The 16,515-nt window shown below is 36.5% G+C and overlaps 1 protein-coding gene and 1 long non-coding RNA gene across 3 annotated transcripts; both read right to left on the bottom strand.

The window, feature by feature from the left end:
• Nucleotides 1-636: 636 nt before the first annotated feature.
• On the bottom strand, nt 637-5,615 carry LOC119884280 (major histocompatibility complex class I-related gene protein-like). 2 transcript variants are annotated; one of them, XM_038694735.1, is made up of 6 exons: nt 5,482-5,615; nt 4,258-4,524; nt 3,720-3,998; nt 2,433-2,726; nt 1,123-1,178; nt 637-1,033 (listed from the first exon to the last, which is right to left on the bottom strand). In XM_038694735.1, exons 1-5 carry the CDS (start codon nt 5,540-5,542, stop codon nt 1,123-1,125), a joined length of 957 nt encoding a protein of 318 aa, XP_038550663.1. In that variant the 5' UTR covers nt 5,543-5,615; the 3' UTR covers nt 637-1,033. The 2 variants fall into 2 exon arrangements, with proteins under 2 accessions (XP_038550663.1, XP_038550664.1); XM_038694736.1 differs by having other exon boundaries at nt 637-1,049.
• A 9,669-nt stretch (nt 5,616-15,284) lies between these two features.
• Nucleotides 15,285-16,276, bottom strand: LOC119884283. Its single transcript, XR_005440967.1, has 4 exons — nt 16,121-16,276; nt 16,010-16,027; nt 15,815-15,887; nt 15,285-15,458 (listed from the first exon to the last, which is right to left on the bottom strand). It is a non-coding gene; the product is annotated as an uncharacterized LOC119884283 (long non-coding RNA).
• Nucleotides 16,277-16,515: the final 239 nt, after the last annotated feature.

The raw sequence follows: 16,515 nt of genomic DNA on the forward strand, positions 1-16,515 counted from the left end.
CACATTACATGACACACAATAAACTGTGGAACTAAATCATAGGTACTTCTCAAACTGATCTGAAAGAGTCACCATTTCCATTAAAACACCCACATACAAACAGTTAGAGCTGAAATCAACGTAAGCATTTTTATTCAGCACTTCTTTTCCATGCTTACCTTTACGGGAACAGTCATTAATGGTAACAACACATTTCTAAATAGGGTTATTGAATTTTTTATTTGAAGCAGTACATTTTACATCCAATCAAAGTTAGGATGTAAACAAATAATTCAGATAATGCAAAAGCAATTTATTGATATTCCCAAAGTTATGGTCTTGAAATAAAATCCCGAGTCCTCGATGTTCGAGACAAGACAGAGTAAAAATGCGGTCGAGTCCGAGACCAAGACCATCAAAAAGTGGTCTTAAGACCTTTCTCGGGTACTACAACACTAATTTGAAGGTCTCTTTGTTTCTCAAACTATTTCAGATGATGTGAGTCATCCATATCCAACAACTCACATGAATCCTTTATATCAATAAACTAAAGACAAAGATGAAAAGTGCATTAAAAAACTAAATGTAGCGCAAACACTAAGTGTAGCTTCAGTCGCAGATATTTAAGCTCATATGTGGACTCACAAAAACAGAACATTTAGAAAATCTGGGACTTTATTAAAAAGCAAATCAACAGTACAAAAGAATGAAATAGCAGGTCAACTTCATCTGACGTTTATCTACTTAACCAAACACAAGAAGTTAGTTTGAGAATCATTGATCAATTACTTTTTACAAAAGATACAAACATTACTTGTCTCTAAATACTAGCAGTAGATATAAGTATTTTATCAGTGTGCTGTAAACTGTACTGTAAAATACGTTAGTTAGTATTGATGCTTTTATTTTAAGTATGTTCTGTGTATAGGCGTGGCATCTAGCAACGCAGCAGATTGTGTCTTTACTGTAATAAAACATGTTTATTTCTTTTCCAAAAAGTTAAATTCCGATTCCCATTTCTCATGGAGCAGAGTTCACCCTCCTCTTCAAACTTCTGTGAGGACAAATACCTGCATTCATTAACAAACAGAACAAAAATGAATGATCGACATGCAGGTGATGTTTCAGACAGACATTAGTTACCTAGATCAATAGTGAGGTGCTGTCTTGACTTCCTGTAGTTGATGAAGTGTCCGACTCTGAAGAGAAAAAAAACAATAATCAGGTAAAAGACAAACATGGACATGATAGACAGATTAATGTGCAGGCAGTAACACATACAGATGGACAGACGTACACCAGCTGACCTGCTCTGGGGTGAAACTAAGTACTTTGGGCCGTGACTTTTTCTACATAAACTCACCGCTGTCTTCATCTAGTTAGAGGGTCATTATTTATTCCTGTTAGTGTAATTGACGCGTCAAGGGATGAAGATTGAGAGAATACAAGTATTACTTACTGATCTTTGAACACATTTCTCTCTTTCTCTGTCTTTTCTTTCTTCATGACCTTTACTTAAAAGTGACTCAGGCCCTTATTCAGACATGAGAATAACATGTTAAACTGACATTAGATTAGGGGTGTGTCTGAAAGAGGCTATACTTTGAATTTTCTTTCAGTTTTCTCCTAGTTTAGCGTGCAGACGTGCATGTGGTACCTCAGGGACACACAGTGATGAAACATGGCTTTCAGAGAGTGAGAGAGAGCAGGAGGGATGAGAATAATAGTTATGGTCATGTTAATAATAGAAAGCAGGTGGTGTTGAGGAGTTACATTTAGCTACAGCACCATCAGATAGACATTTAGTGTAGGAATATTTGCCTAACGGCGTGTAGTCCAGTAACAAGAATTCAAAAGTTATTAAATAGTGGTCCAATGAAAATTAAATGTTTAATTCCAATTCAGATTTAAATCCCCAAAGAGCCCAATGAGTGAAATATGTTTCTGCTATTCATGTGTGGAGGTAGTCAACACAGGCCATGACTTTCTCTACAAAAATGTTTAAAAATGGCTGTAATGTTTGTCTACTTTGTTTTAGTTAATTTTGGCATCACATTTAAACACCAAATTCATTTAGATTAAGACATTATGATTTCAGTTAAAATGAGTGTTTTCCCCCTGTGCAGAGAGACAAACTGTTTGTTTATGACAATGTTTTGTAAATTTGGTTCGTACCAATTTAGAAAATTCTAAATATAAGAAATTTGTTGAATGCCACATATTTAATATCACCAGTATGCCTCACAAGAAGTGTTAGCTGATAACAAGGGCTAACAGACAAGTTGAGGCCCGAAAACATAAAATAACTTTAAATTAAGAAAGTTAAAATGTTTGGTTGTTTTTAGACGTCAGCTTAAACAACAAAAGGAATCAAGTTGTATTCAGCACAAATCAATAACTGACCACAGAACAAAATGTATTTGTGTCTCCATCACAATTGTTTCCAGTCTTACCTTCGTTGGTTCTGATCTTCACTTTGTCCAGTTTGGTGATGATGTCGTCCTTCACACCTGAGAGCTGAAACACACATTCGTACTTCTCCCAGTCTCCAGTTGGAGGATTCAGGTCAACACTCATCTGGAAGGATCCATCGTTGTTGGGGAGGATCTCTCCGAGGTCCACGTCCTCATGAAGCTCCTCTCCATCTTTCCTCCAGAACATCAGGGCTCTGTCAGGGTAGAAACCTGTAGCGTGGCAGCTGACTGGAGAGGAGGGAGTCTTCTGGAGGAGAGACACTGAGGGAAGCTCTGGAGAGAAAAGAGAGAAGTGGAGGAGAGGTGAGAAAGACAGTGAGAAACAGAAAGAGATAAACATGGTTTGACTAAAAAGCAAATGTGCTGTGAGTGTCATCGTTTCTAAAATCCTACATTATTTCCCGTCTTCACTAAAACGGCCTCTGGAGTTTCGACACGCAAAACGGGGTCGACAGCGTTTCCAAAATTCTCCGTTTTAGGTCTTCGTTTTCGCCGTTTTAGACTGGACGGGAGGTGCAAAGGTAGCAAAAGATCTCTGTTTTAATTTGAAAATGCAGTAGTGTGGATGGGGCCTTAGTGTTGCTTTCACCTACTAAAGAAGGTTTGCAGCAGAACCTTAATCTCCTGCAGAGATTCTGTCAGACCTGGTCCCTGACAGTAAACACAGCAATCTTTCCATACCGAGTTCTGTAAGAGCATCCTGCAGGTGCAGAGAAAAACTAAAAATACAGAAAAGATCAATTGAATTTTACAATCACACACAAAATAATTATTGTTTTCATTGTTTGATATTTTAGTAATTGTTCCTTTGAAAAAGCAACCCATGAACCATACATACTTCATGGGTTTAGTTATTTGTTTGTTTTAAACATTTTTTACATTTCACATTTGATACTTGATTTTTATATTATATTATATTATTATTATAATATATTATTTATAATATACTATATTATATTATTATATTGTTGTTTCTTTATTGATCCTAAACATAAAATTACTTCTACATACTACTGACCTATGGCGGGCGTGCGCACGCACACACACGTTTGCCATTTTATATATTTTATTTTTAATATTTTTAAAATTTATTTCTAAAGCGGTCTGTTCTTCAGCAGATATATACAGTGTAGGGTTAGAAAGAGAGAGAGAGAAGGAAAACCACAAACATGATAAAGATCAACTTAAATGTGTAATTTGAATAATTGTACTGTTTTTAACAACATCGCTGTGTCCATGAAACTACATCAGGTCATGTGATTCTACCTTTTCTCAGCAGAGAGCTCCTCCCATAGGCCAAATACCTCTTCAGCCAGTCAGGACAAATCTGGGTCAGGTAGTTTGTTTTCTGTGCCATCAAAGCTCTGTTATTATCCCATTTGTGTTTGGTGATGACAGCCTGTGGTGTTGGAGCGATCCATGTCAATGTCTTCATGTCAAATGCTATGAAGTCTTCTCCATCATAACCATACTGATTAAACCCATTAAGCTCTCCAGTCTCATCGTCCCACTCACAGCCGTACATCCTCTGGTTAATGTGTGCACCTGAGAGAGAGACATCAGTAAACAGAGTGAGATCACAGCTCATCTATCATCAGCTGATATCACATCTTCACCACAGAGACACACTGATCCACAGACACCAGAACAGAGGATCTACACCTCCTGCTGTTGGAGTGTGTGTGTGTCATGTTATATCTCTGTTGGGACCTGAATACACACTAACTGATGGGGACTTGTGTCACAATGGGGACAAAAAAAGGTAGGTAGAGACAGCTTTTGGAGGGTTAAGACATGGACAAACCTCCAGTTTGGTCGAAGCGCTGCTTTGCAACTTCGATGTTGGCTTTGAAGACCTGCTGGGCAGCCAGAGAGCTCTGAGTCTCCCTCTGCCAGTACTGAGGATCACCTGCTGTGACTCTGCTCATCCAGTCCTGTTTGGGTTCTGCTTTCATGGTGTTACTGTCATAGTGAAACATCTGAACTTCATCAACCAACCCAACAATCACAAACTCTGGGAAGTTTGGGACTCCAGAAGACGCAGTGTAGAAATACTTCAGAGAGTGAGTCGCTGTAAGAAAAAGTTCATGATTTCAGTTTTAATATCAGTTTTATAAATCACTGAACAAAGTTATTTTCCTGCACACAGAGTCAAAAAGAACAACAATACAAGACCTCTTAAAATTCTCTATTGTGTGCTCAATAAATACAAAAACACTTATATTTATAGAAAAATATGTTGCTCCAGAAACTCATTACTTAAATATTTGCAATGACTTTGTATTGAAAAATCTATTTATACTGAAATAAAATATTAAAGTAAAGGGACAGAGGGTGTAGCTGCCCCAGACCCACGGTTCTCTCCGGTTACAAAGGGGTCGTCCTTGGACCCAATCTGATCATGTATTTTTATAGTTTGGTTGACTTTTTTGAATAAAGTGTGTTTGTGTGTCTTGACTACCATAATAAGTCAGATTCAGACCACATCTGAGTCTTCTGCAGAGGTTGTCCTCTCCTGCAGCAAACAGCACCAGCGTGGATTCCGTAGCCTATTTATATTGTTTCTGATTCCACAGACTCAGTATAGGCTACCCACTTAATAGAGGCCCAGCTCCTCTTGCGTTTCTTTCCTTTGGGCTGAACGAACGCGGGCGCGGACCAAATAACCGCGTGCCCTGGTGCAGTTCACTTAAAAATACAGTGATTGAGCTCCTTGTAGGCTGTCACACTGTCTGCTGTATTTCCTTTTTCCTCGCTTATTTTTTTTGTTGAGAAAATGAGTGTGAAAGTGTGAAAAAAGCGCCCACTGTAGATGGAGCCACTAGAAGTCCTCGCCCCTCTGCAGTGAGGCAGCAGCTCCGCGCCTTGTTGCAGTTTCTGGGGTCGTTCTTCTTCAGGATGCTTAGTAGTGGCTTCAATTTCTGATTATATAACGTCACGTGAGACCATTGTCATTTCTGTAAAGGCCTCTATATATTCAAGGACTTTTCTTTTACAATCAACCAACTCTACAAAGTTGTTAACTCACCTGCGGCTGCGCCATGTGGGCCCACTAATACCAGGAAAGCCAGGAAAACCAGGCTCTTCATTGTGACCTGTCGCCTCAAAACATTTGATGGAAAGCTTTGTGAACTGCTGTCTCGCCAGTTCGAGCACTAAGGGTGAAATGAGGGTAAGAGCCAATGGGAATTTAGGCTGAGCATCAAAGTCACATGACTCTGTGAATCTGACCCCCTAAAGTCGATAACGAAAGTGAAAGTAAACATTTAGCATTTGTTAGAGGACGGTGGGCTTTATTTTGCTGGCTCAGCTTTGACCTGAACCTTCAGCTGCTCAGATCTTGTATTAAGTTAAGTTTCTGGGAGGTCAGAGGTCACTGCAGCTACAGATCAGATCCTCTGTAGTTTGTGGGGATGCAGATGTCTTTTATTGTTATTTTGTTTTGTATGTTTGCCCTGGGAAAGGACTCTTAATAAAACCATCAGCATGTCATCATGTCAAGTAAAAACATACACAGCTTTCTCTGTGCCAGACGTTTCCCCAACTGATTTTATTCTTTCTGTTCTCAGAACATCTGCACTCGGAGACGCTTCATTAAGTCTCTCTGTGAAAAGTTAAAAATCAGGATATATTCACATTACTGTGCAGTCACAAAAACACACAAATTAAGGGCAACACATATTATATTGGATACTTTATTGACCTGTCAACCAACATGTGATCAATCACTACAGCAGGACTATCCCAAATATTTTACCAACCTTTAAAATCAGGGCACATTCACATAAAACAAAAGACATAAATTTTGAAATAAACTGTCTCAAGAAAAACATAGAATTTACATAGAAACTATACGTGATTGATTGTGATGATTTTGTGTTCTTATACATCCTGCTTTAAATCTAACCAAATGAAAAATAAAGAACAGGTATCATGGAACAGATTGACATAAGAAATGTGAAAAAAAAGATTTACATAGACAGATGTTTTTACCTACAGACACTTGTGTGTTAACAGCACGGTCATCTGTCCTTGTATTTAAAGTGGAGGGTGATGGGAGTGGATTTTATCTCTTGTCCCATCCCAGTCACACACAAATACTCCTGTCCTGCAATGAAAAGAGCTCCCATTCCTGAAAATGTCAGCCTCTAATTTGAATTAATTAGTAATTATGAACATGTTTAAACATTACGTCTGATCATGGGTCTACATACTTATTTGGATAGCACATATTTTTAACGTGGCAAAGATCCACTGTGGATTGAAATAAAGATGAAGTAAATATAGTTCATGGTTTCTCTTCGTCACCCTTCTTTTAGCTTCCTGACCAATATGTCTATGTCTCTCGTCTGCAACCTCAACTGTAGCCAAATATTTCCCATCCTGTGTGTTTGTAGTGAAGCACATTTTATCAGTAGTGTCTATCTGTAAAAAATAATTAAAAATAATTGAACAATATACAAGTAAAGGAAAAAAGGGGGCATGATAGACAGATTTATGTGCAGACAGTAACACATACAGATGGACAGACGTACAGACCATCCCCTGCTCTGGAGTGACTGTCAGAAACTGTCAGTGCTTTGGGCCGCGACTTTCTCTACACAAATGTTTTTATAATGTTACAACTCATGTATTTCAAGACAATACTTCTTCCCCACTAATAAAGAGGAGGACTTTGACTCTACTTCCATTCCTCTCTTTGTGACAATCCCTTTTTCTATCCAGACATGAGCTCTTTTCATCTAGCTGTCATTATTTCCTGTTCGCATGTGTGTGAAGTCTTTGGCTGGATATGCATTTATTCATCCATAACATAAAACATAGGAAGTAGCTGCTGGTGATTATCACTTTTGTTGTAAGAGAGTTTTTAAAAACATATTTTGCCCTCTTGGAAAATAGTTTTAAAACTGATGTGAGAAGAATCTCATCAGCAACTTAAAATTAGCTCTTTCACGGTTTATTGTACTGATAAATCCTGTTTTCTCGGTGCATAAGAGATCAAGATAAACTATATAATGATATTTGACGGCACATTTGTCTCTTACTTTTGCTGCTGTGGTTTTTATGTTAATCTGACAACATAAAATTCAGTGTTTCCCTGAAATGTTCTTCATGACCTTTACATAAAAGTGACTTATTCAGAATAACAAATTGAATTCGACATTAGATTAATCATGTAAAATAATATTTGACTTGTCAGAATAAAGGCAGTTACTGACAGAAGTGACTGAAAACACTTCATTATATCTTGTGGACGGCATGGTTTTGCTTTTGAACAACATAAAGACAGCAGAGCATACTGGTGACACGTCAGGCGGCCAGAGCAAGTACAGAGTCATTACTTAAGATTATTCATTTTTATTGTCATTGCATGGTACTTTGAACCAAATTCAAGTGAACTACCTAAAACTGTGCTCAAAATACACACAAACAAAACACAACATGAACGGTATATTTAAGTTTAACTTCCAATATCTATGATTTCCAATATTCAGAATTTTATTATATCTTATGGCATTCAGTTCAGTTTCAGTTATTGCCATATTAAAAGCTGAGTTTATATATATATATATATTATTATAATTATTATATAATAATTTAGAATATAATTTGTTAAATTCAAACATTCCCTCCAATATGAACTGATGTTTTGATCACTTTTAGTACTGATTTTAAAAATATTCCAGATTTTTAAAAGAGTAAACTTTCAGGTTTTTGCAGGTGCTAATTAAATTATTGATTATATCAGAAACCTGCACTGTCCTCTACTGTCTGAACTCATGTCGATCATATTTCTATGTTCACCTACACTAAAATTCTGACCCACTTAAAATTGTTATTTCAAATCTGATCAAGAATACATTTATTTAACATTAAACCTGTAAGTGCTCTCTGGTGGACAAACTCAGAGACGGTTTCTAAATGACCTCTAACCTGTTTGGTATTTATGTTCTTCAGCTTCTCTCAAACAACTTTTACACCAATAAACCTGCAATAAGTTAATATCGATTTATCACCAGCTCTACTAATCAGCATGCTGTTGTACATACAGTAATTGTTAAAAAGACCTGTGTGTTTATAATTGGTAACTAAATTACCAACAACACACTTTTTGTATAAAAATGATCAGTTTAACAACTTTATAGTTTTGGACAAGAAACTATAAAGTTTCTTCACTCTCCTGTGTTATTTTCAACACGGCTTTACACTTTCCAATTGCGTGCAATGTGTACGCCAAACTCCAATTTTGCGTGCATATGATTAGCAAATCCTTCCCATTAACTTTGGTGGACAGCAGATGCGTCCAAATACCACGCATCACCTTCATCGCTTGTGACTTCACTAGCGACGCACCAGATTGCACACAGTTCACCTGATACGCGGACTATTCAAAGCAGGTAAGCGGGGGAAACCCATTATAACCTCTAGTTTTGCAATGAAGTCACACTGTTTACGGTATCATTTTATTAATTTTAGTGCTTCTGCATCACGTTACATTTGGTTGATGTGTCAAAATGACTACAGCCTAGTTGTTAGTGGAACAGTCGGCTGCTAAGTTAGCACAGCTGCTAACTTACCCAACTATTGACATTAGCCTAAGCTAACTTCTACTGTATCTAGAAGTGTTGCAGCTTCAAAATAAAATAAAAAATTAAATAAAACTGTTTTAACCACGTGGTGTCATGGACTTCAAGACATGGCTGATGACAGTTCCAAAAATGAACAGACTTAATTAGTGTTAGCAATCGTCTTTAGCTGTTAGCTAAAGTGTTAACGTTAGCCTACAGAACCCCGTTGGGGTCACTTGTCAAAAAAAATCATGTGGGTTTCTCAGTGCGCACCTTCTTCTAAACCGGATTTATTCCCACATTAGTGGCAACATGGCACATGTTTAATCCCTAAAAATCGTGCGTGCAGAAAAACATGTTAATTCATACATTTCAAAAAGCTATTTTGCAGCCACTGTGGTGTCCCTGCTTGAAGTTATCTGTGGGTGCGGATACCAAGACGTAATCTAAACTGGCGCCAGATCAGTATTTCGCATTAAACGGACTATATTCAAACAAACCGATCCAAGATCTGCCAAAATAACTGGCACACAACTGGTATAATTCAACTAGGCATTACTAGTTGCTTGCAGGTGCATGATACTGCAGGATTTGATTAGACTACTATTCCCAGCAAATTTGACTGCTAAATTCATTATATACAGTACATTTTACCTAAAGAACATCACCCATGATGTAGACTAGAATCTTTGTTTCCAGCTAAACAAACAAACAAATTACAAAAAGCATGAATATGAAGTGGAAGATGAAATCTAATAGGTTAGGGGACATAATTGAGACCTTGGTAAAATAAAACAGAAATGTCTCAAAACCAAGAATGCAAAGAACGGACTTGTGTTCTTGGGGAGAACATTCTTGCTAGTTGTTCTTGGAAGAATGAACTTGCAAGAGCACACAAAATGCAGCTGACGGTTTGACACTATGCGTTGTTGCTGGTATTGCATAATACCCCAAGCGCCGAGGTTGCCTGCATTGCTCTAAATCGCTCTAATTATAATAACGGCCAGATTTTATCCCTCAGAACAAAAAGCTCAGAATCGGGTTAATTGTAGGTTTTAACTTAAAACGGTATATTTGCTCATACATAAAAATATATATAAAAAAAGAATGCTTGAATGCCGAAATGAATGCTGGGATATCTCTGCTATCAAGTTCACACAAGTTACCAACCGATGCATCCTGGGTGAAATGGGCGTGTCAAGAACACTTCGGGGATTTTTAACCTTTTTTTTTAGTAATTAATTTTTTATTAAGATTCATATCAAACATACAACAAGGCACATTGCATTCATATTCAATCAATCTTACAGCATGAATTGAACATGGAGTACCATATTGATAACTTTCCAAGAAAAAACAAAATAAATAAATAAAAGGAGCAAACAAGGATAAATAAAGGGAAAAGAAACCAAGGGACTCCGCAGTAGACACTAGGAGATGAGTTTGCATAAGTATTCATGAAAAAGTAGGACTTTTGTTTTGCAACATTTCAAGTTGTTACATTGATAAATATCATTCATCACTTTGAATTGAACTTCTTTTACCTTATGTGAGACAGGAAAAGAAAGGTAACTGGTTCTTTCTTATCTTCACTATACAATTGCTGGTAAATTTCTGGAAGATATGTTTTCTCTTGAGTGGTGAAGTGAAGCAGATCGAAGTGAGGACATTTCTAAAAAATGATTACATTTATTTTTATCTAAGAAATTACGTGCATCTATGATTAACGTGGGCTCTTGAGGAATAAACACAGAGTATGTTAACATACCTTTTACTAAAGTGATCAGAGCTTGTGGGATTTCCTTAATTACAGTTTTAAATTGCCTCTTAGTGCACATCAAACTGTATTTCCGAATGAAGACATCATATGCTAAGAAATTACCACAATTATCTAATAAATGAACAATCGGCCAGACACCCTTTTCCATCCATTCACTGTATAAAAAAAGATTCTCAATTGATATACTTCTGTTATTCCATATTGGGACTATGTGAGGAGTAAAGTTATGTTTGTATATGATATTGGCTGGTCTTCGGGGAAGTCTGGCTGATCCAGCCTCCCACATCCGATGATCCTGATTGGAGGGGCGCACCAACCCTCCTCCAATCGCCGAGCTGCCTGCAGGACCGCCTTCATGCCTTCTCTGTCAAATAGGCTGGTCTGCTGCTGGGTCGAGGCAACTACCATTTGCCACGTAGTTTGCCCCCACGCTGGTCCTGACGTTGAACTCTGTGTGAGCTGCACCCGCTTGCCCATTTTCTGTTTGACTTTTTGTTGTACAGTCTGTTTAATAAATCTTTCCACCCATACCAAAACCCATCTGGTTTATGATTAGGTCTCTCCTACACTTAGACAGCGGGGAAGTAACAATCGCCTTTTTTATAATAAAATTGTAACCATTTTAATTTGATGGTACCATTCATTGGGTCAAAGTCAGTGGCATTTAACCCCCCTTCTTTGGCAGATTTCACTGTATCGCTTTTATTTACATAATGATTTATTTTTCCATATAAAATTGAAATTATCTTGATTGATCTCCTTAACTTTTTTGTCGGGTATATCCAATGAGTCGGGTGGAAAGGTAAGTCTTTCCAGCTTTGCATTTTAGTAAGTAAAAAGCGTCCAAAAACAGATAAGCCTCTTTGAAGCCAACTGTTAAGAATAGCTCTATTGTTCTGAATGGTATTTTCTATGTTGGATGTTTCTCTAACCTTTTTATCTCTGGAAATTACAATACCTAAATATCTGACTTCATTTTTTACTTGGATATTATACACGTTAATGGTGGCATGGTCTTGAATAGTTAAAATTTCACATTTTTTCATATTCAACTTTAAACCCGATGCTTTGGAAAACAGAGAGATCGCTTTTAATGCTGCTGGAACTTGTCTTGCATTCTTTAAAAAAAGTGTGGTGTCAACTGCCAATTGACTTATTACCAATAAATTTCCCATGACATTTAGGGGTTGGATATTCGGGCTATTTTTTTTTACATGGATTGCTAGTAATTCGGCTACAATAACAACAAAGGCGATGTTGGACAACCTTGTCGAATGCCTCTTTTTATATCAAAGTGCTTAGATGTTCCAAATGGCAGAGACACTGAACTATTGATGTCTATACATAGAAGATTGATTGTCAATAAACTTATTCCCAAACCACTCCAAAGTCTTTAAAAGAAATCTATGTTCGACCATATCGAAGGCCTATAAAAGCCCAAAAACACAATAATTCCATCATCCTTAAGTGCCTGATTCAGTATCACTTATAACATCAGCAAGGCCATTCCTCAACCTGTCAGCAATCACATGAGAAAACAGCTTGTAGTCAGTGTTCAATAAGTTGATAGGGCGAAGAATATCAATATCTTTTACCTTTGCCTTGTTTGGGAATGAGAGTTATTAGTCCCTGTTTCATTGTAGGTGTAAGCGTCCTATTGCTCAAAATGTCCTTTATAGCCTCCAATACAAATTCTTTCAAGTCAACCCAAAAGAATTTGTAAAAATTGGATGTCAGGCCATCTTGTCCTGGTGCTTTCCCTACTGCTATTCTCTTAATTGCTTCATCTAATTCTGCTATTCTGATCTCAGAGTCACATATTTCTTTAAATGCTAAGTCTATCTTGGGGATATACGGCCTCAGACCACCAAGGAAACTGTCAGGGGTGTGTGGTGATGAAGCAGGTTGGTGGACCCAAACGCAGGGCAGCAGGTATGATTCAAAAGGGTTTATTGTGGCAAAACAAGAGGCGAGCACACTTACTGACAGAGTGGCTGAGATTCATCCAGAGAATAAACAATCCAAATTAAACAGATAATCCAAGCAGGTGCAGATCCAAGACAGTGATGAGACAGGCACAGAGCTACACATGACAGCTCGTCTACACACAGCAATGACCAGACAAAGACTCAACAGAAACACCAGGTATATATACACACGCACTAACGAGCAAGGTGGGAGCAACATGGGTGACAAGGATCAAGGATGAACAGCCTATCAAAACTGGCCCCCCACACATGTTTCCGTGCCAACTGACCTTATTGTTTGTTTTATTACCACATCAAAGGGTTACTCCTTGTGTCACCTAGGTGTGACATAATCCAGGACAGCCGAACTTTCAATGTAAAAGGGACTGCAGTCTCCAAAGACTCAAAGCATTTAATTAAGTTCAATTAAATCTTTAGTTACCTGATTACGTTTGCCTCTATTTGAGTAGTTATGTTAACTGTTGTTGATATTAGTGCTGAAAAGAAAGTTACTTGTGCAGTGTTTTTATTTTCAGCAAGACACTCCTTCATCTAATGTAATCCAAGCTTTAAAATTTTGATTTTATGAATATTAAAATTCATAATTGGGTATCAATTCTCATAAATTTATTAAATTGCATAACTAAAATTTAAGTTTGCTACACAAAGATAAAACAGAACTCAGATAGACATGGGCAAAACACAGAAGTACACAGACCAGGAGTGAACACTTAAGACATAAACTAAGGTACAGGACTAAGAACTAAGATATGAGACAAGACAGATACTAAGTAACTTAAAGATGTGGATGAATAATAATAAAGGCTACACAGACTAGAGCCAAATGAACAAAATCATAACTAAACAGATCATAACCACAAAACCAGACACACAGACAGTACCAGACAAACCAGCACAAACACACAGAGTAAACTAGACACCAGACATGACTGAAACCCAAAACACAGACTGACTACATAACAGATACTGGACACAGGGCAATAGACAGGACAGAACCCAAAACACTATAAGACAGATACTGTACAGATCAAAACAACAACACTGAAGTACAAGGACCAGAAGTAAATACTAAGACAAACACCGGACTGGGAACTAAGACATGGAAACAAAACACAGACTAAATAACAGCTACAAACCCAAACCCTCAGAATGAAAACCCAAAAACACAGCACTCAGGACAGGATCATGACAGACACTGAAATAAGAAATAGGAAGAAAACATGAATCAACAGTTATAAACATTAGTATTATTTTTTTGCTCTATTTTTGTTAATAAGCCTTAATGCTTCATATGATACATAAAAAAATTAGACAACAGCACATGAGAGTGTGAATGCTAAATTATATCACAAAAATAGTCCCAAACTAACAAAACCATCACTTCATATAAAGTCAGTTCCCCTTCAGTATCTGTACAGAATATCAGGTCTGTCTGATCAAATACTTCTGGTCTTCCTGCTCTTTAGTTTGACATCTACAGAGCCACGTTATTTAGTCTCTCTGATGTCAGTAAACACAATAATACTTAGAAATTTGTAGCTGCATACACAAATATAGAATAAACAAAGACAAGGAAATATGGACTTTTTGGGACTTTATTTAAAAGAATAACAGTACAAAAGGAATGAAATAGAGAAACTTCATTTGACATTTAACTACTTAAACCAACAGAAGAAGCTAAAACATTCAACAACCCTTTAAAAGTCTCAGCTAATAGCCATATAATGTTTCAAAACAGATCAAAATATAGATATTTTACAAAAACAACACACACCTGATTAATTAAGGAAAACCTCACAATCATAAGTTAATATTTATTTGGCCTGGTTTGAATCAAAACAAAATCTTTAAATCTTATCAGTGTTTAAGAAATATACAAGCAAACTATTTACACAACTGGAAAACAAATGGTGTTGATGCTTATAGTGTGTGTGTGTGTGTGTTTGTGTGAGGTTAGGGTGGGCAACACTGATACGACATATCATTGTTTGATTGTGTAATTTCAAGTTGTATTACTGATGCTGTACATTTTGTGAAATTCAATTTAGAAGCCATTTAGTGAATTAAACATAAACCAATATATTTCACCGCAGTTAGAAGGTGTCCAGTTTACGCAGCATGTTTTTGGATATCGCTGATTGATTTGCAGTTTTGCCAGTGATCGAATAAAACCAGAGAAACAAAGAACAACTTTCTCATTAAAACAGTAAAGACAACGTTTTACGGGTTGACAAATATCTGTTATTTATCATCATATTACCAGACCCTATGAATGAATGAATGTATATATATATATATATATATATATATATATATATATATATATATATTTTGAAGAGTTCTGTGATGCTTTCATTGTTGTTTTACTTCTCTTCAAGAAAAAAATATAAATGATCCTTATTTAATTTACCAATGAGAGGAAATTCCACTTTTTCAATTGAAACTAAATATTCAAAATAATTTAATGTCACTGTTAATATTTGATAACATATGATTTTTTTTGTTAACTAATTTTTAAAATTGGTTTTCTTGTAAGGCATTCAATAAGCATTTACTCCTCAATCCCAACCCTGATTCTATCAGTTTATAAAAGGTGATCAATAATCAATGAATTCCCAGTTTACAGAGGAGGATGTTTCTTGATCCAATGTAAAAGTTATCCATAAACCTAAAGAGACAAAAAGAATACAATTAGATAAACTAAAAAACTAAATAATTTACCAGAAATGTTCAATTCCACAAAGCAAAACAAGTATTTACCTTTTATGCTTTTGAAGTCATTTGTTTTAATTTGGATCAACACCAATTAAATAAATTTGTGTCACTGTTTCTCTAAAGGTTAATATTTGAGTTTTTAATATTTAATATTAAATTTACATCTAAATATACAACAGTTTCACCTTTGTTCTTTTCTTTACAACTACAACATGTCACAGAAGTTTTACAGATAAAGAAACAATCTCAAAAGTTTACCGATAGTTTAACAACAAGTGTAAAATTCATGTCCCGTATGAAGCAATTCACTGTGTTCAGGGTGGCGTGTTTGTCATTTAGGCTTTTGGATTCAGCTCCTCCAAAACTTCAGTGTTGCTTACAGCTGTAAGGTCAGAAACACACTGTTAGTCCACATCCTGCTCTGATCTGACACTGAGTTTTACAAACAGCCAATACTGCAGGAGTCAGGTCAGAGAAAACTGAATGAAAACAAGTTTTACTTACGAGATGGAGGGCGTTTGGCTGAAATAAAAAGAAAAGACAAATTATTTATGTTGTTGCAGTTATAAATGTCTGACTTTATCAAAAAAAGACGTTTTTGTTTTGGTCTCTCACCTTTGTTCTTTTTGTAAATGAAGTATCCAATGACAGCGATGGCGACGAGAGCAAGAACAACCACTGCAACAATGACGATGATGACAGTCATGTCAGAGGGATTCCCTGCAGAAAACAACAAAACACAGTCACAACCTGTTCAGATGAAGCAGGAAAATCCATCTGCCAACCAGACCTCAATCATGTATAATGACACTCTTTTTGTTTGTTCTGCTGTTAATTTCATTTTATCTCCACTTGTCTGAAAATAATTTTCAAAAACTTTCAAGGCCTTGATTTTTTTACAAACTTTCAAGGAAAGTACATTTAAGCACTTTCAATAACTGATTTGTTTCAAAACTTTCAAGGAAGGTAAGTTCAAGGACCCATTCAAAAACTTTCAAGGATTTGTGTTT

Source organism: Micropterus salmoides, unplaced genomic scaffold, assembly GCF_014851395.1.
Source record: "Micropterus salmoides isolate LMB-PRFRI ecotype aquatic unplaced genomic scaffold, ASM1485139v1 Ms_hic_scaffold_3335, whole genome shotgun sequence".
NCBI classification, from domain to species: Eukaryota; Metazoa; Chordata; class Actinopteri; order Centrarchiformes; family Centrarchidae; genus Micropterus; species Micropterus salmoides.

Coding starts and splice junctions, on each gene's coding strand:
- LOC119884280 (XM_038694735.1), bottom strand. CDS start 5,542: ATGAAGAGCCTGGTTTTCCTGGCTTTCCTGGTATTAGTGGGCCCACAT. Junction 4,525..5,481: donor CCCACATGGCGCAGCCGCAG/GTGAGTTAACAA, acceptor TTTTTCTTACAG/CGACTCACTCTCTGAAGTAT. Junction 1,179..2,432: donor GAAGATCAGAACCAACGAAG/GTAAGACTGGAA, acceptor TTTTCTCTTCAG/AGTCGGACACTTCATCAACT.